The sequence below is a fragment of the Colossoma macropomum genome, unplaced genomic scaffold, assembly GCF_904425465.1.
Source record: "Colossoma macropomum unplaced genomic scaffold, Colossoma_macropomum, whole genome shotgun sequence".
Taxonomy (NCBI): Eukaryota; Metazoa; Chordata; class Actinopteri; order Characiformes; family Serrasalmidae; genus Colossoma; species Colossoma macropomum.
In genome coordinates this window covers 44,136,961-44,164,189 of record NW_023494805.1, presented here as the reverse complement: position 1 = coordinate 44,164,189, position 27,229 = coordinate 44,136,961, and the positions used below count along the sequence as shown (strand labels likewise).

Here is a 27,229-nt window from a genome sequence, read left to right as displayed (position 1 = left end):
GCTCAACTCAGCGGCTCCCCCTGCTGTTCTGGAGTTTTATTATTCAATTCATTTTTAGTTCCATTTTGACAAATAATCGTGTGATTCTGTCTGAATGTAACCACATCACTGCTTTACTTTGGCTTCTTAAGAGACTTAATATAAGCAGCGTCTTAGCAAAATATGCAGTAAAATAGAAGAACTTACTGTGACAGCTGTGTTCGTGTGCAGTGGTGCTGTTTGGACAGCAGGTGGAGCAAAAGGACTGCAGTAATAAAGAAAGAGTGCGTTCAATTTACTGATTTTTCCTTCCTTCCTTTCTTTAGCTACACTTTGATATTAGTTTAGAAAATGATTTAAATCCAGCTCAGTGTCAACAACAACACTGTCTACAAAACCATTTTACATCAGGCCTAGTCATTACTTTTTTCTCTCTCCATTGTTTGTAATATTTGTCAACATTTATTTTCTAAAATAAAAGTCTCTGTGCATTTAAAAAATCCCTAAGGAGTAATGAAAGGACAACCAGCCGGTGGCGCAGTTCTGCACCTTTTCTTCCCAGTGAAGAGTCTGTCCCAAACGCACGTCTTTAACCACTGGCACTCTCGAGGACTCTGGCCTCACGGGTTTGTAGTGTTGACGTCACTAAGTGCTGACTTAGAAGAGGCACTGAGGTCTGTTTGGGACACACCCTCGGCGCATGCGCAAACAAAACCGAAAGCAACTTCACCCGAGAGGGAGAGAAGATGACGCACATCATCGTTTGGATTAAACACTGTACGCATATAAATAATTACAAACACTAAAACAGAAATGCTGTATTGTGTGTAGCTAAAAGTGAGAACGTGTTGTATTAAAACAGAACTGTTCTCTGTTTAAACTCAGCGGTGGATCAGACTGGTAGTCTAAGTTAGAAGATGTACGACACTGAAACATCAAAACATCAGAACATCAGAGTGATGAAATGTCTCAGTGTAAACGGGTCTAACTGCTGAAATTTGCTGTAAAACTGGAGTTTAAGCAGGAACAGAAGACTGTGTCGGTTATACTGGACAGTGTCGAATATTCCATGAATAGTTGTTCAACAGTTTGCATGAACAGACAGTTGACAAATTAAAGGAAAAACCTTAATAGATAAGTGGAGAAACATAGTACAGTTAGGTAATTAACATCCCACCAGCTCTGCTGCAGGTCTGACATGCTGAGCAGATAAAGAGTGAAAGGGATGGATGGTAAAAAGAGAAGATGCTTGAAGAGGAGAATCTCTATGATGGAGCTTCAGAACTCCAGCAGTGGAGAAGGAACCTCTGGTCTGAAGTGAGTAGAAGCTTTCTGTCAGTTTGGAAGAGCAACAAAAAAGTATCTCAACCAGAAACCAAATTATGACATTTTAAAAGTCTGAAAAGCCAAAACTGAGAAAAACAGTTGATCATTTAATGATCTGATCATTTAATGGGTGCAGCTCATCAATTTAAGCTAATTAGGCACTCAATCAAAACAAAAGTATTAAAGAATTGTAGCTCATTCACAACACTGTCTGTCTTCCTCTGTATTTGAGAAGCCTAAAAAATGAGGTTTCCTTGAAACAGCGCATCTTACTCTTTAAAAAAAAACATTAACCGTGTTAAACACACCTGCCTTGTGCTCAAACAGAGTAGATGGATCTTATCAGTTCTAGAAGTACATGTGAAGACTTTGATTGGGCAGTCAACACAAAAAATTCAAATATAAGTACTAATTTTTTTCCTGTCGTAGAGCTTAATACCCAGACTTTACCACCACCTGCCAAAGCTATTGACATAGTCACATTCAAATTTCATTATTAGTTATACATGTGTAATTATGTAATTTAAAGCTTAAATAAAAAATAATAAAATAAAAAATAACAGCTCACAGCTGGGATGGGCTCCAGCACCCCACCGCGACCGCGGTTTAGATGATGTGTGTATGTGTGTATACGCACTCACACACACCGACCACACTTTCCTCACTCAGACATTTAGTAGTTTTACTTGCACGTGGATTTATTTAAACGATAACCTGGCGTTTTTCGTTCTTCCTCTTTTACTGTGAAAATGTAAGAAAGTGATAGCAGTGCAGATGTTATTAGTCTAGCCTTCTAACTGGCGCTTCATCTTGCCTACGTCTTTAAAAAGACAAGAAAATTTTGAAAAATCAAATTTATTGATTTATTTATTTTTTAATTTTTGTGTTTCTGCAAAATAGGTATCCGTGACACCTGACAGGTTTCTTAGGTATGTGTAACTTAAACAGTAATTCAAAAACAAATCTCCACAAGGGGGAGCTATTAGCACTTAAGTAGCTTTTTGTGCATCACTGAAAGAAAGAAAACACATGAAGGCACATGAAATAATATTTAGTATTATTATATCAAATAACATAATGGAGAATTTGACTTAAATGTGAAACATTTCTGCAAATTTTAATGTATACTTATTATTTATCTTAACATATTGGAAAAAATCTAACAAAATGTGGCATGTGCATAAGTGTGGGCACACTTTCAGTCAGTAGTGAGTCAGATCCCTTTTTCAATTAATTAATTTTAATTAATATTAATTAATACTAATTTGTCTTGCATGCACGTCATGTAAGAGATGTACCCACAGATTTTCATATTGTTTAATTCTGCAAATGATGAAGGCCATTAAAACTTTCCCAAACTAAATAATCTTTTATTTCTTAGCTCAAGGTTGATTGTGATGTATGTTTTGGATCATTGTCTTGTTGTAATATCCACCCCCTCTTGTCCTTTTTGGTTTGTGGGGACCGTGGGAAATTAGCTTCCAGGTTTTTGTTTATGTTTAGCAGAATTCTTTCTCCCTTCTATCCCCATAATATTTCCTGTGCCACTGGCTGCCACACGATCCCAAAGCCTAATAAATTCATCACCATGCTTAACAGTTAGTAAGATGTTCTTTAATTGAAATGACGCTCCTTTTGTCTTTAAACTTAGGTGTTTCCTTTTCCATTTCTTTTTTTGTTTCCAACATAGTTCTAGCTTACTAAAATGTTGTGTTGCATAATTCTGACATTGACTTTTGTGATTAGATCACAGTTAAGATACTGATCAGTGTTGGGATTAGCATTGTTGCTGCTTATTTATACTGATGAATCCATCATGGCAATCAAAATTAATGGCAGGTCAAGGTTTTAATGACAGATTGAATACATTTGATCTTATGCAGCTCGTGTTAGCCCCCACATACAAACCATCATACTCTAGATCTATTTCTCCTAATGTAGGGTTTTTTACTCCTTTAATATCCTATTTCTTTACATTATTGTCCTTTATTTTTATGTTAAATAACATTTTATCTTTTTTATGTACTCTGTCTTTTTATTTGTTTTCAATATGCTTGTAAAGCACTTTGTAAACGTTTTTAAAACGTTTTTTAAAAGTTATTGTGGTATTATTACTTTTGAATTTATTCTGTTTTTTAAAGAAACAGAAGAGTGACAGAGATTTTGAATAAATATTCCCTTAATCAGTAATCAAATAGATTAGATGTTGTAATCAATAACCAAATAGGTAGTATTGGCTAACAGAGAATTAATTCTCTCACAAAGGGTCGGTCTTTGTCTGCATAGGAGATTCTAGACATTGGAAAGCCCCTGGGTTCACAGAGAGGCCTGTGGGTACTTACTGACCCAGTGAAGAGAGGGGCATGTTGACCTTGATAGGTAAAACAGACTGGTAAAAACCGGTTGAAGCCAGTTTTGAGGAGTGAGCTCATCATGCAATGACCAAATTGATGGATGAAGAGATGCACCTATTAGAGAATGAGCTAATATCAAAATTTGAGAAGTAAGGTGTGGGGATATCAAACTACCCCAGATAAATAGTATAAACTGTTGTTTGGAACACTGTATTTGTGCAGTTGGGTCTCTCTGAGCCACTTGATGCTGAAATAAAGAAGAAGCCTTTTTCCCTCTTCCACAAACTCAGTGTTTGAAGACTCTTTCCTTTTTGACATCTTTTGAGAACTTAGACTTGAAACAGTTATTAGTGTAAGTGTTTAGTCAGTTTTAAAAAATTTATTTTTATTCATAATATTATGTTGGAGGCCTGGGATGGAAGGGGATAGCCTTTGGTCCCGACAAGAGTATGTTACAAATGTCAAACATTGCCTTATTGAGGAACCGAAGTAAAATGTACTGACTTTGAATAAGAAATGTGTTGTTTATGTGTGTGATCTTTCCAGATTCCAGAGAGACAGTGCAATGTCCAGCTGTGTGTCTATGAAGAGCGAGTGGTCCATTGGGAACCCTCCTAATTTCAGCACAGGGGGAGTAGAACCCAGCTGTGTGTCTATGAAGAGTGGTTGGTCCATTGGGAACCCTCCTAATTTCAGCACAGGGAGAGGAGAACCCAGCTGTGTGTTTGTGAAGAGTGATTGGTCCATTGGGAACCCTCCTAATGTCGGAAGTGCAGCGGTGCCTTCTGACCCAGGGTAAGTTATTGTCTTCCAGTGTAACTAGGTAACCGGGAGGTCACGGGTTGAAATCCCACGATTGACTGGGTAAGCCTGGTTGTGCCCTTGTGCCCTTAACCCTCCACTGCCCTGAGCAGTGCTGCTCTGCTGGTGATGCTATGCTGCTCCCAGGGCATGGGTAGGCAGCAAAATGATAAATTTCCCTTGTAGGACCAATAAGGTACCTAATATATCCAATCAACTTCTCTCATTTTCTTTAGAAACTGAGTGCAGTGATATCCAGTCAAAACAATTCTCCTCATTCCTTTTAGAAATCCAGTGCAGTGATATCTAATCAAATCAACTCATCTGATTTCCTTTAAAAATCCAGTGCAATGATATCCAATCAAATCAACTCCTATTGTTGGACTTAACACAGTGCAGGGCAGACCAGTCGCCACCTGGCTCGGTATGGTGCATGCCAGTTAGATATTTTTGTCCGATTTGGGTCGGTGTCACCGGTGTGTCACAATAACATACACTGTTATAATCTCATGGGAGCCCAACGCAAACTGTGTGGAATACAGCATGTGGCCTATCAAAATATGTAGTGTTTGTGGTTATTATTTTATTGGGTAAAATTCAAATTTTTGTTCTTCAAAGAAATGTTATATCTGATATGTGAATGCCGCAAAAGCTGCTGGTAAAATTGTCTGATATTACGGCTGTCTCCTCAGCTCCTCCTTTAACAGCAACCAGTTACTCTTGCCAAGTCGAGGCACAGTTCATTTTGAACAAGCCCATTCTGTTGCTACATTGTGCAACTCAAGTGAAATTTGATGCAAGTAGTTTAATGTAAATTTTAAGCAGCTAAAGCTAGGTAGAGAGGTAGAGAAGTACAATTTTGGCCCAAAGTGAGTTGACTGTGGTGTCAATTCAAGCACGTTCATTCAGACCATCAATTTTGGTAATGATCTGTAGAAAATTAAAGACATCTTAATTTTTTACTTTTCAAAGGAACAATTACTACCTTGTTTTCAAAAACGTTGGGACACTGGGTAAAATGTAAATTAAAAACACAGATCATATAACCCTGTATTTCATTGAAAATAATACAAAAACAACATATTAAATGAAACTGAGAAATGTTATTGTTCATTGAAAAATAGAATTGGAATTTGATGCCAGCAACACGTTTCAAAAAAGTTGGGACGGGGCAACAAAAGACTGATAGAGTTATGTAATGACAGAGTTATGTAATGCTACAAAAAACACGAATAAATTTAATTGGCAACTGTTCAGTAACATGATTAGGTATAAAAAGAGCATCCCAGAGAGGTTGACCCTTTCAGGAGTTAAGATGAGGAGGAGTTTACCACTCTGTGGAAGACAGATGTGGGCAAATAGTGCAACAATTCAAGAATAATGTTTCTCAACATAAAATAGCAAAGAACAAAGAGATTTTATCATCTATTGTACATAATATCATTTAAGATTCAGATAAGCCAGAAATCTCTGTATGTAAGTGACAAGGCCGAAAACCAATATTGGCTAGTCACGATCTTTAGGTCTTCAGGCAGTGCTGCATTAAAAGCTGACATGATTCTGTAAAGGAAATCACTGCATGGGCTCAGAAACACTTTTGACAACCACTGTCTATGAAAACAGTTACTGCATTCACAAATGCAGGTTAAAAACTCTACCATGCAAAGAAGAAATCACATATAAACAGGATCCAGAAACACTGCCTTCTTCTCTGGGCCAAGCTCATTTAAGATGGACTGAGGCGAAGTGGAAAAGTGTCCTGTAGTCCAACGAATCAAAATTGTAAAACATGGACATCGCATCCTCCGGGCTAAAGACCACTCAGCTTGTTGTCAGTGCACAGTTCAAAAGCTAATATTCATAATGGTATGGGGGGCATTAGTACACATGGCATAGGTGACTTGCACATCTGGGAGGGCGCCATTAATGCTGAACAATATATATGTGTTTTGGCAACATATGCTGCAATCCAGACAACGTCTTTTTCAGGTAAGACTTGATCATTTCAGCAAGACAATGTCAAACCACATTCTGCACATATTACAACAGCATTGCTCCGTATTAAAAGAGTCTGGGTGCTAAAATGGCTTGACTGCAGTCCAGACCTGTCACCTACTGAAAACATTTGGCACATTATTAAACACAAAATATGAAAAAGAAAACCCTTAACTGTTGAGCCTGCTGAAATCCTTTATCATGCAAGAACAGGAAAACATTTTACTTTTAAAACTACAGTAGTGTCTCCTCAGTTCCCAAACGCTTACAGAGGTGATGTAACACAGTGGTAAACATGCCCCTGTCCCAATTTTTCAAAACATGTTGCTGGCATCACATTCAAAATGGGCTTTTTAAAAAAAAAAAAAAACAATAAAATTTCTCAGTTTCAACATTTGATAAGTTGTCTCTGTACTATTTTCAATTAAATATAATGATTTACATATCATTGCATTCTGTTTACATTTACATTTTGAAAGTGTCCCAAGTTTTTTGCAAACAGGGTTGTATAAAGGTAACACTGTCATCATTATAGGAATTCCAATTTGTTAGTGAGTTGTGTTGTATGAAGGTACTGTATGTGACGATGCAACAGGATTCAGACGCTTGCGGATTAAAAGCGTACACCAAGCTTTATTCGAGGGCGACAAAGAAGAAGTCAAAAAACATGCGTGGGTCGTAACCAGAAAGCAGTACAAGATCACCGAAGTGATCATAACCAAAACAAACAAATCCAAGGGAGTGATCCGATATCGTAGTCAAAAAACCAGGCCAAACAATCAAAACACGTATCCAAAAACCGTCAGCAAAAGTACAAGAAGGGACAGGCAAAAATCAAGGTCAGAGAGACAAAACGTAGGTCATAACAGGTCGTAGCAAACAGAATAATAGAAACGCTCAGCAAGTTCTAGCAGAAACAATACCTCGCAATGACTAAGGCTAAAGCCCGGGCTTATAAGCTATACTAAGTGGGTCATATGACAATAAACACAGAAGAATGTATTTAGTATTCCGGTGAATGTGAGCGCTGATAGGAGCGTGCACAACCATCTAAAGTCATATGATCTCCCGAGGGGTTGTGGGCAATGTAGTCTGAGTCCTCCTGAGGCGTGACAGTACCCCCCCCCAAAGAGTCCGGGCGGGTCTCGGATCGAGACCTGCCAGGACGACCACCACACGCACCACCGGATCTCCGCACAGGGGCAGAGCCTGAGCTGCCGAGGCGCTGGACCGACGAATCCTTCTGCTGTGAACCTCCTAGACGCGTGGGAAGAGAGCAGGACAGCTGTTTCCTCGGACGACCCCTGGGTCTGGGAGCGGGCTTCTGTGGGTTGCGGCTGTGAAAATCCGCAATCAGAGCCGGGTCCAAAACGTCTTTGGCAGCCACCCAGCATTGTTCTTTTGGACCATACCCCTCCCAGTCCACCAGGTATTGCAGCTGTCCCCCATGTCTCCGGGAGTCCAGCAGCCTACGGACAGCATAAACAGGAGCCCCATCTATCACCTCCGGTGGGGGTGGCACGACGTCTGGCACAGCCTCGTCCAAGGGCCCTGTAATGGCAGGTTTGAGAAGAGAAACATGAAATGACCTCGAGACTCTAAAGCGAGGGGGTAAGTCTAATCTATAGGTGACATCATTGATACGCTTTACTATTTTATATGGCCCAATATATTTGGGTTGGAGTTTCTTACAACTTCCCTCTGAGTGTCGAAAGTCCTTCGTAGCCAGCCATACTCGATCGCCGGGTTGATACACTGGAGTAGGTCCACGGCGATGGTCCGCCTGTTCCTTGTGTCTTTGAAGTACCGCTTCTATTCGCTGGTGAGTTTCTTCCCATATTCGTTCGCTCCTCGTCATCCATTCATCCACGGCGGGGAGGTCCGTCTGTACCCCTGTCCAAGGGGCTAGAGGTGGCTGGTATCCTAAAATACACTGAAATGGGGTCATGCCTGTAACTGAACTGGTTAATGAGTTTTGTGCCATTTCTGCCCAAATCAAATATCTTGCCCAGTCCGAAGGGTTGTCATGAGAGAAAACCCTCAGGAATTTACCCAGTTCTTGGTTTACTCTCTCGCATTGCCCATTAGCTTGCGGGTGATATCCAGAAGTTAAGCTGACAGAAACCCCCAAATGTTCAAAAAACGCTGCCCACACCTGTGACGTGAATTGAGGTCCTCTGTCTGAAACTATGTCTTCGGGGATGCCGAAGTAACGAAACACCTGCTGGAACAATGTCTCGGCTGTTTGAAAGGCACTAGGAATTGTGGGGAATGGAATGAATCGCACACCTCGTGAAAACCTATCCACCACAGTCAAAATGGTGGTAAATCCTAATGATTCTGGCAAGTCAGTCACAAAATCAATAGCTATGTGGGACCAGGGTCAGAGGGGTACCGATGAGTTTGCCCGCCGCATGAGTTTGCCCGCCGGAAGCGCTTTAGGTGTTTTACATTGGGAGCATACTGAACATGACGAAACCATAGAATGAATGTCTTTGCTCATTGATTCCCACCAATATCGTTGTGCAATTAGTTTAAGAGTCCTTGTCTCCCCAGGATGACCCGATGTGAGGGATGAGTGTGCCCAAGTGACGAGTCGCGTGCGAAATTCGACAGGAACATACAGTTTCTCTGGGGGACACTGAGTGGGAATATCTAGTGTGCTATTGGCGCGTTCAATTTCTTCATCTATTTCCCATCTAATCGACGAAATGTTCACTTCAGGCGGCAGAATGCGCTCTGGTCGTTCTGTTTCTGAATGGACCGGCTCTTCTTGATGGATTCGAGACAGGGCATCGGCTTTTGTGTTACGAGACCCAGGCCTATATGTGATACTGAACCTGAATCGGGAAAAGAACAAGGACCAACGGGCTTGGCGTGCATTTAACCTTTTAGCAGTACGGAGGTATTCAAGATTTTTATGGTCTGTGATGACCGAAAAGGGATGATTAGCCCCTTCTAGCCAGTGCCTCCATTCTTCCAAAGCTAGTTTTACTGCCAAGAGCTCCCTATCTCCTATCCCATAATTCTTTTCTGCTGGTGATAACTTATGGGAGTAAAACGCTATGGGATGCAACTTTTGTGGAACGCCCGTTCTCTGTGACAAAACCGCCCCTACTCCAGTCTCCGAGGCATCCACTTCAACTACAAAGGGTTGTTGTGGGTCAGGGTGCTTTAAAATGGGGGCCGAGGTAAATGCTTCCTTGAGGTTTTGGAAAGCCCTTTCTGCTTGCGAATTCCAGACAATTCTCTTTGGGTTTCCTCTTAACAACGACGTAATAGGGGCTGCAATAATGCTGAAATTTCGAATAAATCGGCGGTAGAAGTTTGCGAAACCTAAAAACCGTTGCAATTCTTTTACTGTTTTAGGGACGGGCCATTGTATAACAGCATCCACTTTCTGATCATCCATGACTACACCCTGTTGACTGATAATATAACCTAGGAAAGCCACAGATTGCAAGTGGAACTCACATTTTTCCCCTTTCAGATACAGATTATTTTGCAACAGGCACTGCAGTACAGTTCTAACCTGTTTTACATGGCTTTCAAAATCGCGAGAGTACACCAAGATGTCATCCAAGTAGGCGATGACGTATTGTCCCAACATGTCCCTGAGAACGTCATTAATGAAGGCTTGGAAAACAGAGGGGGCGATAGAGAGCCCGAATGGCATCACCGTATATTCGTAGTGCCCCCTAGTGGTCAAAAATGCAGTCTTCCACTCATCTCCCTCTTTTACTCGAATGAGATTATAGGCGCTTCTCAGATCTAATTTGGTAAAGTATCGAGCCCCTTGAAGTTGTTCTAAGGCCACAGGGACTAAGGGGAGTGGATACGGATAGGCTTTGGAAATCTGGTTAAGGGCCCGATAATCAATACAGGGACGGAGCCCCCCGTCTTTCTTCTTGATAAAGAAGAAACTTGATGCTATGGGTGAAGTGGAGGGTCTAATGAAACCTTGGCTGAGCGCTTCTTGAATATAGACATCAAGAGCCTTTTGTTCTTCTTGAGTTAGAGGATAAATTCTGGCTTTGGGGAAGACAGGATTTTCTACTAAGTCTATTGCACAGTCATATGGCCTATGAGGGGGCAGTCTAGTGGCATTGTATTTGTTAAACACTTCCTTCAAATCAATGTATTCAAGAGGGATTTCGAAGGGGTGTTCGGCATTGGGGCTTTCTACTGAGGTCGAACCGAGGGTAAGGGTAGGAGTATGTATACAAGATTGTAGGCAAAAGTCCGATCATCTAATTATGGAGTGTTCAGACCATGATATGACAGGATTATGTCTCTCAAGCCAGGGGAGTCCTAGAATGAGTTCAAATTCAGAATGTTCCAGAACTAGAAATGACATGTTCTCTAGGTGTAGGGCACTGGTTTGAACTTCTAAAGGATCTGTGACTTTTGAAATCGTGCCCACGCCCACTGGTCCTCCGTCCAATGCCGCCACCTTAAGCTGAGTTTGTAGATTTCTTACTGGAGCTTGTAGTTGTTCAACCACCTTGGCATGGATGAAATTCCCCTCTGCTCCAGAATCGATCAGGGCTGAAACGACAAGAGATCAGAGATGACAGTATATTGTGACAGGTAACATAAAAGATTTCGAAACCAACCCCTTTGTGGGAACACTCACCACATTAGCACGTGGAGTAGACCCCACGTGCTGTCCAGGGGTCGGCGCCTTGCATTTTTGAGGTCGTACATGGCACTCCCGTACTTGGTGGCCAGCTTTCCCACAGTACAAGCAGAGGTTGTTGTCAAAACGACGTTGCCGTTCTTCTTGTGATAGCTGGGAGGAGTCACACTGCATGGGCTCGGCAGTGTCATTGTCTTCCATCCGGAATCTCCGTCTGTTTGGGGCGCTTCGTGGATTGCGATCACTCTTGACTTTGTTTCGATGGTGGATTAGCTGATCAAGCTTTATGGCTAGTGTGATCAGCTGATCCAGTGTTAAGTCATCGTCCTTACTAGCCAATTCACTTAATATGTCCGCATGCAATCCTTGGCGAAACATGACTAAAAGTGCCGCCTCGTTCCAGCCACTGCTTGCAGCTAAGGTTCTAAATTCCAAGGAATAATCAACTACAGATCGATTCCCCTGACGTAAATTCACCAATAACTCCCCGCTCACTTTCCCTTCATAGGGATGGTCAAACACCATCTTGAAGTCTTTCAAGAATTGTTCATATGAGAGACGGTGTATTTGAGCCCAACTAGCTGTAGCCCATTCGAGAGCCTTACCGGCTAAACTCGAAACTATAAAAGCGATTTTTGCTTGATCAGAGCTCGCCGGAGAATTTTCGAAATACACAGAACACTGGAGCAAAAATCCTCGACATTTGTCCGGCTCCCCATCAAATTTATCCGGTTTACTTACGGGAAAGACAACATGCGAGGCAGCAACGGGCATGGTGGGTCCTCTGGAGCTAGCGATGGGTTCAGTAAGAGTCATACTTTGTAGTTGGCCGGTCAAACCTCTTACGCTGGTCACCAATTGAGCCAGTTGAGCCTGCTGTTCCGCCTGTTGATTAGCGATCGACTCCAGAGACTGAGTCACCCCGGATAGGACCTGCTGGTGTCGTCCAAGAAGTTGTCCCTGTTCCGTTAAAGCCTTTTGGAAGGCTTCTGGATCCACCGTCTGCATGCTCGGCGAGGTATTCTGTGACGATGCAACAGGATTCAGACGCTTGCGGATTAAAAGCGTACACCAAGCTTTATTCGAGGGCGACAAAGAAGAAGTCAAAAAACATGCGTGGGTCGTAACCAGAAAGCAGTACAAGATCACCGAAGTGATCATAACCAAAACAAACAAATCCAAGGGAGTGATCCGATATCGTAGTCAAAAAACCAGGCCAAACAATCAAAACACGTATCCAAAAACCGTCAGCAAAAGTACAAGAAGGGACAGGCAAAAATCAAGGTCAGAGAGACAAAACGTAGGTCATAACAGGTCGTAGCAAACAGAATAATAGAAACGCTCAGCAAGTTCTAGCAGAAACAATACCTCGCAATGACTAAGACTAAAGCCCGGGCTTATAAGCTATACTATGTGGGTCATATGACAATAAACACAGGAGAATGTATTTAGTATTCCGGTGAATGTGAGCGCTGATAGGAGCGTGCACAACCATCTAAAGTCATATGATCTCCCGAGGGGTTGTGGGCAATGTAGTCTGAGTCCTCCTGAGGCGTGACACTGTATCTATGATATATTTTGGCAAGTTAGTTATCGAGACTACCCAGCAGAAACTGAATGCATGTATGCTCAGCTCAACTTCAACACATTCTGTTTCATAAAAAAATGTTATGTTTGATGATGTTTGTGTTATTCTGTTGAACCCCATTAGGAAGTGTTTCACAAAAGAAGCACTGCAGATAAACCTTTTGGCAGAAGGAACAGGTGAGCGACAGCAGGATTCTTACCAACCAGCTGGTGATGTCCCACACAGAGTGTTAGAAAAATACAAAACTAGCATGAAGAACAAGTACGAAAGCTTATTTGAGGGAATCAGAACAGAAGAGAACAAAACCCTCCTGAACAGGATTTACACCCAGCTCTATATCATAGAGGGAGGGAGTGAAGGAGTGAATAAGGAACATGAGGTTCTACAGATGGAGAAAACATCCAGGAAACAACTACATGACACTCCAATCAACTGCTCAGATATCTTTAAATCTGGACAAGGTCTTAAAAGAGAAACGGAAGAAGAAAATGTCAGAGCTGTGACAGCAAAAGATTTCAGACACAAAGCAAGAAAAGAAGACAAAGAACTAGGAGTGCAGAACCTCAGAGCTGTTCTGACTAAAGGCATCGCTGGAATTGGAAAAACTGTCTCTGTGCAGAAGTTCATTCTGGACTGGGCTGAAGGAAAAGCCAATCAGGATGTAGATTTCATGTTTGTGCTTCCGTTCCGAGAGCTGAATTTGATTAAAGATGATAAATACAGTCTTCATGGACTTCTGTGTGACTTCCATCCTGAGCTCAAAGATCTGGACCCAGAGATTTATGATCAGATCAAAGCTGTGTTTATATTTGATGGTCTGGATGAAAACAGAATTCCACTGAACTTTTCAGAGGGTGAGAAAATATCTGATGTAACTATGAAATCGTCAGTGGGTGTGTTGATGACAAACCTCATCAAAGGAGAGCTGCTTCCTTCTGCTCTAATCTGGATAACCTCCCGACCAGCAGCTGCCAATCAGATCCCTCCTACATACATCAACCGTGTGACAGAGATTCAGGGATTCAGTGAGCCACAGAAGGAGAAGTACTTCAGGAAGAGGATCAGTGATGAAGATCAAGCCAAGAGAATCATCTCCCACATTAAGACAGTGAGGAGCCTCCACATCATGTGCCACATTCCAGTCTTCTGCTGGATCTCAGCCACTGTTCTTCAGAGAATCATGAAACAGCCTCATACAGAAATCCCTAAAACTCTGACTGAAATGTACTCACACTTCCTGATCACTCAGACAAACATGAAGAACGAGAAGTATGAGGAGGAACATGAGAGAGACCCAAAGAACCTGCTGGAGTCCAACAGAACCGATCTTCTGAAACTGGCTGAGCTGGCTTTCAAACAGCTGATGAAGGGCAATGTGATGTTCTATGAAGAGGACCTGATAGAGAGCAGCATTGATGTCACTGAGGCCTCAGTGTATTCTGGGATTTTCACTGAGATCTTTAGGGAGGAATGTGTGCTTTACCAGAGGAAGGTCTACAGCTTTGTTCATCTGAGCTTTCAGGAGTTCCTGGCAGCTGTTTATGTGTTTCACTGCTATATGACTGACAACAATAAGGTACTGCGGATTTTTAAACCAGAGACGAAATGGAAGAGTGTTCCACTGTATGTCTTGATACAGGGAATTGTGGATAAAGCTCTTGAGAGTCAGAATGGACACCTAGACCTTTTCCTCCGTTTTCTGGTGGGCATCTCACTGGAGTCCAATCAGAGACTTCTATGGGGTCTCCTGGCAGATAATCACAGCAGCTCAGAGAAAACCATACAATACATCCAAGGGTTAATCACAAGCTCTCATTATAAAGTGACTTACACACAGAGCAGCTCAGAGAAAACCATAGAGCGCATCAAGGGCTTAATCAAAGAATCGGATAAATTTTCCCACAAACAGAGCAGCTCAGAGAAACCCTTGGAGTTAATCAAAGAGCATAATGATAAACAGACTCAAACAGAGAGCATCTCAAAGAAAACCATAGAGTCAATCAAGGATTTAATCAAAGAACATGATGAACTCAGCCACATACAGAACAGCTCAGAGAAAACCATGGAGTTCATCAAAGTGCATCATCATAAACAGACTCAAACAGAGAGCATCTCTGAGTTAATCAGTGAACAGGATTTTGAACAGATTTGCACACAGAGTAGCTCAGTAGGTTATTTAAAAGCTCCTGATGTAAAACTGACTCAAACACACAGCATCTCAGAGAAAATCATAGAGCACATCAAGGGCTTAATAATAAAATATGATACATTGACTCAAACACAGAGAATCTCAGAGAAAACCATAGAGTTAATCAAAGGGCCTGCTGATCAACAGACTCAAACAGAGAGCATCTCAAAGAAAACCATAGAGTCCATCGAGGATGTAATCAAAGAGCATGATAAACTGACCCACACACAGAGAAGCTCAGGGAAAACCATAGAGTTAATCAGAGAGTTAATCAAAGGATATGATGATAAAGTGATTCACACACGGAGCCCCTCAGAAGAAACCATAGATTGCATCAGAGACTTAATCAGAGGATATGATTATATGTTCATTCAGATAACAAACAGCACAGAGAAAACAATGAATTGCATCAATAAATTAATCAAGGAATATTACTATACACTGACTCAGGCAAAGAGCAGCTCAGAAATAACAATAGAAGACATCAAGAAATTAATCAAAGTGTATGATTATACATTGACTCTGGCACAGTGGAGCTCAAAGAAAACAATAAAGTACATCAAAAAATTAATCAAAGCAGAAGACAGACAATATCACATCTCAATTGAAAGATCTCTCAATCTTTTCCTCTGTCTGTCTGAAATGAATGATCAGTCTCTCTCCAGAGAAATTGAGGAGTATCTAAAATCAGAGAAATGCTCAGAAGAGAAGCTCTCTCCTGGACAGTGTTCAGCACTTGCCTGCATGCTCCTGATCTCAGAGCAGGTGCTGGATGAGCTGGACCTGAGGAAATACAACACATCAGAGGCAGGTTATAGGAGACTGATCCCAGCTGTGAATGTCTGCAGAAAAGCTCTGTGAGTGTTATATTTCAGTTTATATAAGGTTTGTTAGTATTTGAGTAAGACCACTGAGCTCAGAGCCCAAGAGCCCAATAGAAATAACAGAACAATTCAAAGATTTACTCTGATTTGTGAGATGGAGGTTTATTGGCATGCTCAAGTGATTTAATCCAGGTATATCATGGACAGTCAGTAAGGTGCTCTTTAGTAATACATTTAATAATTTCAATGTTCAAAGTTTAGGACACACCAAGGCACTCTTACATGTTATGATATAAACTTTAAATGGCATTTATTTACAGGGCAAATCCATTTAAAACTGTTAAAAAGGCTATGGTAGAAGAGTGAAAACTACCCATACATAGTGGCCATTGTTTTTATCAGGGTGCAATCTCAAACAATGAAAGGTGTATTTCAGCTTTTTGGACAACAGGTGACAATCATTCCATTTACCTACACAGCTGATTAACAGACTCCCACAAAGGGAATTTGTCAGAATAAGAGACCCAAAAAAGAAAACAAAGAAAAAAGCAAAACATTCCAAATTAGCATAAAATTCTGAGGCATACAGGAAAGGCCCAAAATCTACTTCCTGATTCAACCCAGGCAACTTAGTAGCCCTAAGCTTCCAATTCACAATGTTTCACTTTGAAGTAAAAGTCTACCTCAATGATGAAGGATTACTTTGATAACTTTGCTTGTAATGTTTTGCTATTAAAATACATTTACTCTAATTTACAAAAAGATATCACTCATCCTGCTTACAATGTTAGCTTGTAAAAGATCTCACTCTTCCTGCTTCTGATCAGTATGTTATAATAAATAATAATAATAATGATAAAAAACTTTATATAGCACCTTTCATACATTGAAATGCAGCTCAAACATAAGGAGAAGGCAGAAATTTAAAAATGGGGTAGGAATAAAAAACGAATGTAATAAAAATGAAAAAAAAAGTAGCAACATATGCAATAGTTTAGGACCATATATACTAAATGCTGTTAGCTTGATAAAAATCTCACTCAACCTGCTTCTGGTCAGAATGTTAACTCACTTGCCCTGCCACTGTGCACTGTATATATACATATATATATATATATATATATATATATATATATATATATATATATATAATCCAAACATTAAAACATACAAACACATTTTTTGTACAATTTACTATGTTTTATACAGCAGGCTTTTTGCATTTAGTGTACTTAATTTCCTGATACACTTTATTCCATTCCAATTTTCCTGATTAAAGTGTATCTTGTACTGTATTTGCTCTCACTTTACAGACTAGCTGGTTGTAATTTCACAGTGGATACCTGTGAAACTCTCTGCTCAGCTCTACAATCAGAAAACTCTCCCCTGAGAGAGCTGGACCTCAGTAATAATGATCTGCAGGATTTGGGAGTGGAGCTGCTCTCTGCTGGACTGAAGAGTTCACACTGTAAACTGGAGACACTCAGGTAATGTGTCTTGTGATTTTTAAATGATGAAAAAAGCTCAAAGGCACAAAATATGAATTAATTCCTGTCTCCCCTCCATGCTATCAGAACTGCATGGAATATCATTACCAGTGTTGTAATAACAATAATCAGATAACAGAGACCAAAGCCTGTGGTCTGTGTATATCTTGTTCAGGACCATTTTGCCAGTGCCATGTATTTATTATAATTAGACCATGAGACTGTTAATAATACTGTCAATAATAATAATAGTTCAATGCAAATTCACTTTTATTGTGGAAAAAAAAAGTTTACAGAAGGCAGAATGTGTTGTTTATTCACATGTAAGGAAAAAAGATTTACCTTTTTATGTGAATTAGTTAGGCTTCTGTAATTCATGGCAATGAATTTGTAATTCAATTTCATGGTAATTCCATTTATGACTAAACCTTAGCAATGATAGTGGCAAAAATCTGTTGATATTTCAGTTGTTTGATACATAAAACAAATTAGGGAAATACAAGAGACTAGACTAGAGTTAAAAACTTTTTCACTCAAAACAAATATATCAAACCAATAAAGATTCTTGTTTTCACCTCTTCTGTTGTAACTATGCTATACACTTATAATAACATGTTTATTAACCTTTTGTAGACTCTCAGCCTGTAATCTCACAAAGGACACCTGTAAAACTCTTTGCTCTGCTCTAAAATCAGTAAGGAATTTGGATCTCAGTAATAATGACCTGCAGGATTCAGGAGTGGAACTGCTCTCTGCTGATCTAAAGAGTTCACACTGTAAACTTGAGATACTCAGGTGAGCTTTATGTAATTCTTGAATGGATACACACATGGAGAAAGCATACATTATATGCAATAAACATTATATACATTAAACTGATAGTATTATTTAGAAATTATTTATTAATTTATTGAATATGAAAATTCATTTGAATCAACCATCTTGTTCTCAAAACAATATGACATTTTTTTATTTTGTTCAGGAAATAATTTAAGCATAAGATCTGCTGTGAATTTATGATAACTTATTATCATACCATAGACTGGCCTCATAATTGTGGAATTTTACTTTCTCCTGTACAAGTAGCATCTAATTAGAGAAGAAAGACAATTACTGTTATATTTTCAAACAGGTTTACCTTAATGAAGTATTAGGTTGAAACATTCAGTGTATTTAATCTAGATGCAATGTGATACATGGAGACTAACATCACTTGTTTTATATTTTCACATATTATTGCACAATATAAAGTATTTATTCTTTCTTTACAGACTGTCTGACTGTAATTTCACCACAAACTCCTGGGAAAAACTAGCTTCAGCTGTACAATCAGTCAACGCCTCCTTGAAAGAGCTGGACCTCAGTAACAATTATCTGCAGGATTCAGGAGTGGAGCTGCTCTCTGCTGGACTGAAGAGTTCACACTGTAAACTGGAGACACTCAGGTGAACTTCCTGTGAATTTAATCTTGACTGAAAAAAGCTAAGATGAAAATACATATTAAACTGTAAATAAAGTGTAACCATGATAGTAATATGTAAAAACACAGAATGTGAGTTTCTGAACTACATGATATAGACCATGGTTGCCCAAAGTCTTGGTGGGCAACAGTGCAGTGTTTATGGTGGGCCGAGGGCCAAAAAGGTATATAAATGAAGTTGGGTAAGTTTAAAATGTTTTAGAGGTTTTTTAATATGTGAACAGAAGTCTAACTAATCTCTCCTTTAAGCAATTAGCAAAATACAATACTGTCAAAGCACCATTTACTGTTGTGCAAAATAAAAGGAAATGAAATACTATCACTACTTACATTAGATCTGCAAACATATTTTGTGCACTAAACTGCTGAGAAACAGTCAGCATTGCCTCAACAGCTTTTCATAATGACTACAAAAACAAAGGTGTACATGTATGTATATATATATATATATATATATATATATATATATACACACACACAAACACACACACAAACACACACGCACATATATATATATATATATATATATATATATATATATATATGTATATATATATACATATATGTAGAAATTACTGCCCACTTAAAACACAATGCTGAGTGTGAGAGCAATCATGTTTAGCCTAATTGTTAAGTTACTTGTCTCCTGCGTTAGTGAGAAGTTAAATCCTAGCATAAATAAACACTCATTAGGCTTCTAACAGTTTGTGCTGGCAATGTAATGACATCTCGTTGGTGTTACATGTAAGGTAATTTCTTTTGCCATTGCAGCTCTAACAATGTGTTTTGGCAGAAATTCATATCACGATAGTGATAAAAATACAAATAATTAAACAGCTATCTATAACACACTTATATACATTTTAATGCACAATTACCATTCATTAACATATTTGGAAAATATGGGGTGGCAAGATCATCACTGCTGCCGCAGTGTTGGATGCTTCAAAAGAAGCATAGACATTGTTTAAAGCAACTGGAAGCATGCACTGGTTTAGGCAAGGTGATTCATATCTTACAGACAGTGGCAGTTTGAATGCCCTACCACATACATTGTGGGTTCTTTGTTGTGAAGTGTTCCTGTATTTTCAGTGAATATGAAGCCTTGGCACTGTTGATGCCAGTGGAGAGGCTATTTCTAGCTGCCCTGAGTGCCACTGTCACCCACCCTGAATGCATCTTTGCAAGCTTTGAGCAGGGAGTGGACCTCGGCGTTCAGCCAGGGCTTCTGCTTGGGCTGTGTAGTGACAGTTCTTGTGATCACTATGCTGTCCACAAACATCCTGATATAGTCAGTGACAGAAAATCAAGTCACCAAGGCTATAAGATCCCCACATGTAGCAGCGTCCTTAAACATGCTCTGGCCATAAAGCTGCTCCTTTCAGCCACACTGATGGTTTTTAGAACTGTTTTTTTTTTCTTTTTAGCAGTTGTTGGTAATCAGGGAACCTCTCAGGATGTTTGTTTTGAAGTAAGCTAACTGCATAATAGAGCATCCCAGTACATCCTTAGTGATGGCATTTGGTGTGATGTAAACACAGAGAATAAAGATGGTAGAAAGTTTTCAGTAAATAATGGGGCTGGCATATTATTGTTATGTATTCCTCTGCTGCAGAACAGTGGCTAGAAACAACTGAGGTGTTCATACACCAACCTTTGTTCATGTAGGTGCACAGTCTGCGTCCTCTGGTTTTCCCAGATCATACGTGCCTGTCAGCACAGAAGCAGGTTAGTCCATCCAGTATAAAAAGTAGCAGTCCTGTCCATCTGGTAGTACAAAAAAGAACAAGTACAAAGAAGAAGTACAAACTCAATTCCAAAAATGTTCGGGACAGTAGGTAAGATGCAAATAAAAAACAGAAAGCAATGATTTATCTATTATATTTTGACATGCCTTTGAATGAAAACACTACAGAGACAAGATATTTAATTTTTTATTTTATAAACTTCATTGTTTTTTGTAAACATATGCTCATTCTAAAATGGATGCCTGCAACACATTCCAAAAATATTTTTGAAAAATGTTCAAACATCTCAAGCAGATGATACAATCATACTTGGATGTGAAAGGAACATCTATGAAAGGCCTATTTCTTTGTGATCAAGGATAGTTTGACCACCTTGCTAAAATACATCTGCATAAAATTCAGCAGTTTAAAAATAAAGTTCTTTAACACACTCACTATTGTGCATAATTTAAAAATCACAACTGAGTACAGCTAATCTTCGATCCCATCCCGCAGATCGCACTACACTAAAAACTGGCACGGTTTTGTGAAGAAGGATTACCGCATGGGCTTGGGAATACTTTGACAAACGAGTGTCAATAAACTTCACAAACACAAATTAAGACTTTACTGTACAGTGAAGGTCTTATGTCATCAGCATCCAGAAATGCTGCTGAATTCTCTGGGCTTGAGCTCATCTGAGACAGACTGATGGACAGTGGAAATGTGTTTTGTGGTATGAGTCAGACTTTCAGTTTGGAAGTTGTGTTCTCCAGGCCAAAGAAAACAAGAATCTTCCAGATTGTTAACATATAATTCGGAAGCCAGTGTTTGTCATGGTATTAGTGGATAATATACAGATCTGTGAAGGCACCTTTAATGCTGACCTCATTTTGAAGCAACATATGCTGCCTTCTAGATAATGTCTTTTCAGGGACATCCTTGCTTGCTTGAAACATGACACTGGTGTACCACATTCTGTATGTGTTACAGCAGCATGGCTGTGTAATCAGAGAAAGTAGGTCCTAAACTGACCTGCCTGCAGCCCAGAATTGTTTCCCATGGAAAATGTGGTGCATTATGAGGCTTGAATATGACACAAATGAACAAAGGCTTGTATTGTTGCACAACTGAAGACTTGTATAGCAGAAGAATGGCAAAACAATTCCACTTCTGAAACTGGATGAGTTTGTGTCTTCAGTCTACAAAAGATTATTGTGTTATTAAAATTAAAAGTGATGTAACACCAAAAATCCTTCAAGTATATTTGAATAATCTTTAATAATAACTTTTATGTATAGAGCACTTTTTATACTGGTGGCAGCCCAAAGTTCTTTACAGGCAGGTGATAAAGTCTGTCTGTAAAGATAGAATTTTAATTAGTGCTATATTAAATAGATACATTTTCAAAAAGTGTGCACTGAGATTGACTGTTTAATAAAAGGTGGAAAATGGTTCTACAGTTTAGAAGTGTTATAACAAAGAGAGCTTCCCATGTTTTCTGTATTTTACTGAAAGTATTTGCAGAAGGCCAGTATCTACAGAACTAAGATACATAGGTGCTAGGTAATTGAAAGCCTTAAAGTCTATCCTAAAATATACAGGTAGCCAGTGCAGCTTTCCGTTTTTGTTGTTGTTAAGGTACTGCTGCATTTTGTTTGAGTTGTAAGTGGACATATTGTTTTCTTGGGAAGCCAAATAAGAAGAACATTGCAGTAGTCAACTTTGCTTGTAACAAATTAAATCAGAAGACTGGTGAACTTGAGCGGGGACAGGTGGATCTGCGTGAGTCCTGAGTCACGTGATGCAGTGAGGGGTTCTGGGAAATGCAGTCCTGAGCTGCCAGGTTGGCTGTAGGCTCAGCCATGTCCAAAGGACGCATGGCACTGAGCTACACTTTGCCTTATCAAGGTTATTTTATTTTGAAAATGAATTATAAATTTAATATTGTAAAGTCCACAGTAATTTCTCTCCCTCTGCAGACTAGCTACCTGTAACCTTGGGGAAAAGGTTTGTGAAAATCTGGGATCAGTTCTGCAGTCAGTAAACTCACCCTTGAAAGAGCTGGATCTCAGCAACAACAAACTACAGGATTCAGGAGTGGAGCTACTCTCTGCTGGGCTAAAGAGTCCACAGTGTAAACTGGAGATACTCAGGTGAACTTTTTGTAAAGCCATTTTTGACTAGAAAAAAACTGAGAAGAAATTTCTTCTTAAGAAAGGTCTTAAGAGAAAGTCTATGCCAGATTTGTGATGTGTTCCTAAACTTTTGTGCTTGTGAGAGTGCATAGATTCTGTTCTTACCTAAAAACAAATCCCAAATAAAACATTGGTTAATGTCAGAATATTTGTAAAAACTGTGACAGTGGGTTTTAGAAGAAATTTGTTCTAAACAAGTTGATCAGTGAAGCCCAATAACTGTATAGTTGAGATAGTAACATTAATTATGTATGTTTCCACATTTCCTTTTGGTTTATGTTCTACTATATTGTCAATTCTACTGTATACTTCATCTCAGTCATATACAATTACACAAAAATGAGTAGGTGTTTCCTAAACAATCTTACATTTTTCTCTTATTCAATTCCAAAATATATATTTGCATATATCATAAGATCAGTTGTAATTTGTCTCCCCTTGCAGATTAGCTTTCTGTTATTTTGGAGGAAAATGTTGTGAAACACTGGGATCAGCTATACAGTCAGTAAACTCCTCCCTGAAAGAGTTGGATCTCAGTAACAATGACCTGAAGGATCTAGGAGTGGAACTGCTCTCCACAGGACTGAAGAGTTTGTACTGTAAACTGGAGACACTCAGGTGATAATTAGATATTTTTATATAATATTATAAATGATAGTCTTTGGTATTCAGTGACATTCAGATATGAAAAAAATAACGCTGTATGTAAACTAGTTCCTTCCTTTTTCTTTCTTTTCTGCAGATTGTCTGGTTGTATGGTCACAGATGAAGGTTGTTCTTGTCTGGCTTCAGCTCTGAAATCAAACCCTTCTCACCTGAGAGAACTGGATCTAACCTATAATCACTCAGGAGAGTCCGGAGTGAAGCTGCTCTCTGATCTACTGGAAGATCCACATTGCACACTGGAGAAACTACAGTGAGCTACTGACTTTACTGTCTTTTTACGCAAACACACTAGAGCTTGAAATATTTGGTTGCTCACATTGGTCAATTTTGAACAGGTTCAGACATGAATTTGTAAATGTGTATGTTTGTGTTTGTATTTTCTTTTTCAGCCTGGAGCATAGTGAGACAATTAGGATGAAACCAGGACTGAGGAAATGTAAGTTCATTGTATTCAGTGTAAAGTTCACACATAATATTTATAGTGCTTTTTTCAATCACGGCTGTCACAGGGCATCTTTTCAGGGATTATATCAGAACCCAGATTTAGGAATTAAGTGGTAAAAACACAAGTTTGTGTTCATGTGGAGACAGAGTTAGTGAACAGTTAGAGTTGTTAGAGAGGATTAGAAACGCATGTTAATTTTAATAAAGGATATGGAAAATCTGGAGGCATTGTTCATGTCTCTTTGGAAATCCTGCTGTGCTGGTGAAACAGGATGCAATAAGATCTAGCAGAAGCAGGAACAACAAAAAAGCAGAGATAAGAAAGTAGACATTACAGCAGTGGTCACCAGCCCTGGTCCTAGAAATAAACCTTCCTGTGGAGTCTAGTTCCATCCATAATCTGCCACACCTGCTCCAGTTAGTCCTTGTTTGGCCGGATAATCTCCGGGAGGAGACCTGGTGACCACTGCATTAGAGAACATATAGTTAATTTAAATGGAAGAACAAAATTCTGATGGTATTATCTATGTAACTACATTTTCTTGCTTTTTATGAATAAAAAAGTTTGATGTAAACATTGTTAAATTTTCAAGATGTACCATAAACTCCCCAGATCATATATGAAAACTATACTGAAATTACAGCTCCTTTTGATCTCCTTGTTTTTTTAGTTATGAGAACTGAATAATTTACATATATATGCTCATTCTGCCAACATAAGTTTAGCCCCACACTGTCATGCTGAAGTTATAAGGATTGTTTCAGCCAGGACAGGACAACCAATCACAACAGAGCTCATTTACATATATCAGTCTTAAAGGCAAGGCAAGTTTAATTGTATAGTACCTTTTATACACTGCTGTCTTTCAAAGTGCTTTACAGAAAATAGAGTTGTGTAAACACGAATAGAAAAACAATTGAAAATAACATTAAAAACTTAATTAAAATGATTGAAATTTATTGTTTTAAAGAGAAAATCATTAAATTAAATATCCAATTAGAAATTAAATTAGGACTTAAGTAATCATATTAAAAATTAGGAGTTAGATTAGGATAAGAAAAAAAGCTGTTACAGAGGAAAAGGGGCTAGAAATGCTAACAGTGTATAAACTGAGCTGCAAGGTGCTCAAATAGGAATGTTTTGAGCCTGGATTTAAAAGTGTTGGGGCTCTTCTAATGCTCTCTGTTAACTGGGTCCATTTAAGAGCAGCGTAATAGCTAAATGCTAAATGCTACTTCTCCATGTTTAGTCTTCACCTTCAGCAGGACTAACTGATTAGTTCCTAATGATCTGAGGGTTCTGCTTGGTCATCAGTAACAAAAAACAGCCAGTTTAATTGTAAGTGATAAAGAGATGGAAAATTGAAATTGGAAAATTATCATGTAAAAGTTAATTATGACAGTTGATGAATAAAATGCAAGAACACTGTTGGATTTGGGCTTTTTCAGAGAAAGTTGTCATTCAATGCACACACCATTTATTTTATCTACTCTAATCTGTGTTTTCGGTACAGATGCCTGTGAGCTCACTCTGGACCCACACACAGCACACACACGTCTGTGTTTGTCTGAGGAGAACAGAAAGGTGGAGTGTGTGAAGAAACATCAGCCGTATCCAGATCATCCAGACCGATTTAATCACTATGAGCAGGTTCTGTGTAGAGAAGGTCTGACTGGACGCTGTTACTGGGAAGCTGAATGGAGTGGGGTGGGGGCTGATATAGTAGTTACATATAAAGACATCAGCAGGAAAGGAGACAGTGATGACTGTTGGTTTGGATGCAGTAATCAGTCCTGGAGTCTGTACTGCTCTGAGAGTGGTCATTCTTTCAGCCACAATAAGAAGAAAACTGCTGTACCAGCCTCCTGCTTCAGTTCGCACAGGGTAGGAGTGTATCTGGACTGGGAGGCCGGCACTCTGTCCTTCTACAGCGTCTCACCTGACACACACACACTGACCCACCTACACACAGTCCACTCCACATTCTTTGAGCCACTCTATGCAGGGTTCTGGGTTGGTTCTTTCTCCTCAGTTTGTGTCTGTGAGGTAAAATAGTTTACGGTGTGCTGGGTTTTTACAGAATTTTCTAGTTATAACTTGTCATGCTGCAAACCTAGCAGAGCAAATTTAAGTCAGATTCAAAACATGTAGCTCATGTTACATATTATCTTATGGTATTATGTATTTTGTGTATTACATTGTTATGCATGTATTATTTTGTGTATGCATTTTATGTATTACTTTTTTGTATAATACAGAAGAGAATATGCAAACATATCCTATTCACCAGGTTGGGAGGGTTACTTTAAAAGTGTATTCCGTTACATATTACTGATTATCTGTTACACATTTTAAATTGTAACCTAATCCAAAGGATTACTATATTAAAGTAACGTAATCTGATTACTTTTTGTTATTTTTGCATTACTTGTCGTTTAAAATCCACATATTCAACTAAAGGCAAAAGAAATTTATTCAGATAACTTTCAGCTAATGTGTAAAGTTACATAAAACAGTCCTTCATCTACATGAATATATCATGTGTTTGCATGAAACAGTCCTGTGTCTACATGATATTTGAAAGAATCTTGTATCTACACAAAACACATCAAGCAATATTGAGTCCATGTGACATGAAACAATCTCCTGTGTGCATGAAACACATGAAATAACCTAGTGTCCACATGAAAGAAATCGTGTCCACAGCGCAGTACAAGATAAAAAGAGAGTTTAAAATGTCAACGAAAAAATTAAAAAGGCCCTTTTTGACATCAAATGTAGGTAATTTTAGTAAATGTATATTCAATAATATCATGCTTGTATTTAACCTGTTAAAGTATTGCAGCACTACTCATGTTTCATTCCAAAATTTTGAAAGGAAACGAACGGGTTAAATTCCTGAAATGCCAAGCACCAATCAGGATTTTTATTTTTCTGTGATATCTATTTAGATAGGAGTTAAGCAAACTCCTAACTTGGTTAGACTTTCTAGAGCTGTACTGAAGTCCCAAGGTGTTAGGTTAACCATCAGCATAATTGCAAAGTGGCAGCAGAATCAGCCAGTCATGTTTTAATTTTTTAAAGGCAGGACCAATTTTTGTGAGAAAAAAACTATACCAATTTTCTGTTTCACGTTAAATGCTGCAGTAGTTACATACTGGTCCCCAAATGCAAGGTAGAATGGAAAATTCAAATAAGAAGCCAATTTCAACCTAGTCAGAAAGTGTTCATGTGAATTGACATTACCTTAGTGCTAACAAACTACTAAAATAACAGTTAGTATTATTATTGTGGTGGGTTTGTTCATGTTTTGAAGAAGTTCCAACATTTATGACCCAAACTGAAGGCCTAGGTCACGGTTCACCACTGTAATTGTGCATTTGTATACTTGCTGCATGTGGTACATACATACAGCAAGTAGAGATTTAGAAATTGATTATTTTTATTTACAGAATATTGCAATGGGATTCACACAGCAGTGGTGCAGCACTTTCTTTTACATGAAACAGGGATACAGCCTAGTATTTAGGGA

The 27,229-nt window shown here is 39.0% G+C and overlaps 1 protein-coding gene and 1 long non-coding RNA gene across 5 annotated transcripts; one reads left to right on the top strand and one right to left on the bottom strand.

Moving 5' to 3' along the window:
- Positions 1 to 197: 197 nt before the first annotated feature.
- On the top strand, positions 198 to 26,101 carry LOC118825601 (NACHT, LRR and PYD domains-containing protein 3-like). Of its 4 annotated transcripts, none has more exons than XM_036596283.1 (12): positions 649 to 756; positions 1,171 to 1,296; positions 4,206 to 4,454; positions 12,806 to 15,727; positions 17,008 to 17,181; positions 17,815 to 17,976; positions 18,453 to 18,626; positions 22,371 to 22,544; positions 23,031 to 23,204; positions 23,329 to 23,502; positions 23,642 to 23,688; positions 25,211 to 26,101. In XM_036596283.1, the coding sequence occupies exons 2-12, from the start codon at positions 1,205 to 1,207 to the stop codon at positions 25,750 to 25,752; spliced, it is 4,884 nt and encodes a 1,627-aa protein (XP_036452176.1). In that variant the 5' UTR covers positions 649 to 756; positions 1,171 to 1,204; the 3' UTR covers positions 25,753 to 26,101. The 4 variants fall into 4 exon arrangements, with proteins under 4 accessions (XP_036452177.1, XP_036452176.1, XP_036452174.1 ...); XM_036596281.1 differs by having other exon boundaries at positions 696 to 756; positions 1,160 to 1,296; XM_036596284.1 differs by having other exon boundaries at positions 198 to 1,296.
- LOC118825602 lies at positions 15,545 to 22,550 on the bottom strand. The gene is made up of 3 exons (XR_005008671.1): positions 22,442 to 22,550; positions 20,316 to 20,428; positions 15,545 to 15,653 (listed from the first exon to the last, which is right to left on the bottom strand). It is a non-coding gene; the product is annotated as an uncharacterized LOC118825602 (long non-coding RNA).
- Positions 26,102 to 27,229: the final 1,128 nt, after the last annotated feature.

Excerpts from the sequence above, each read along its gene's own strand:
- LOC118825601 (XM_036596284.1), top strand. The coding sequence starts at position 1,205 with ATGGATGGTAAAAAGAGAAGATGCTTGAAGAGGAGAATCTCTATGATG. Across the intron at positions 4,455-12,805 it reads GCGGTGCCTTCTGACCCAGG|GAAGTGTTTCACAAAAGAAG; the intron begins GTAAGTTATTGT and ends GAACCCCATTAG. Across the intron at positions 15,728-17,007 it reads AATGTCTGCAGAAAAGCTCT|ACTAGCTGGTTGTAATTTCA; the intron begins GTGAGTGTTATA and ends CTCACTTTACAG.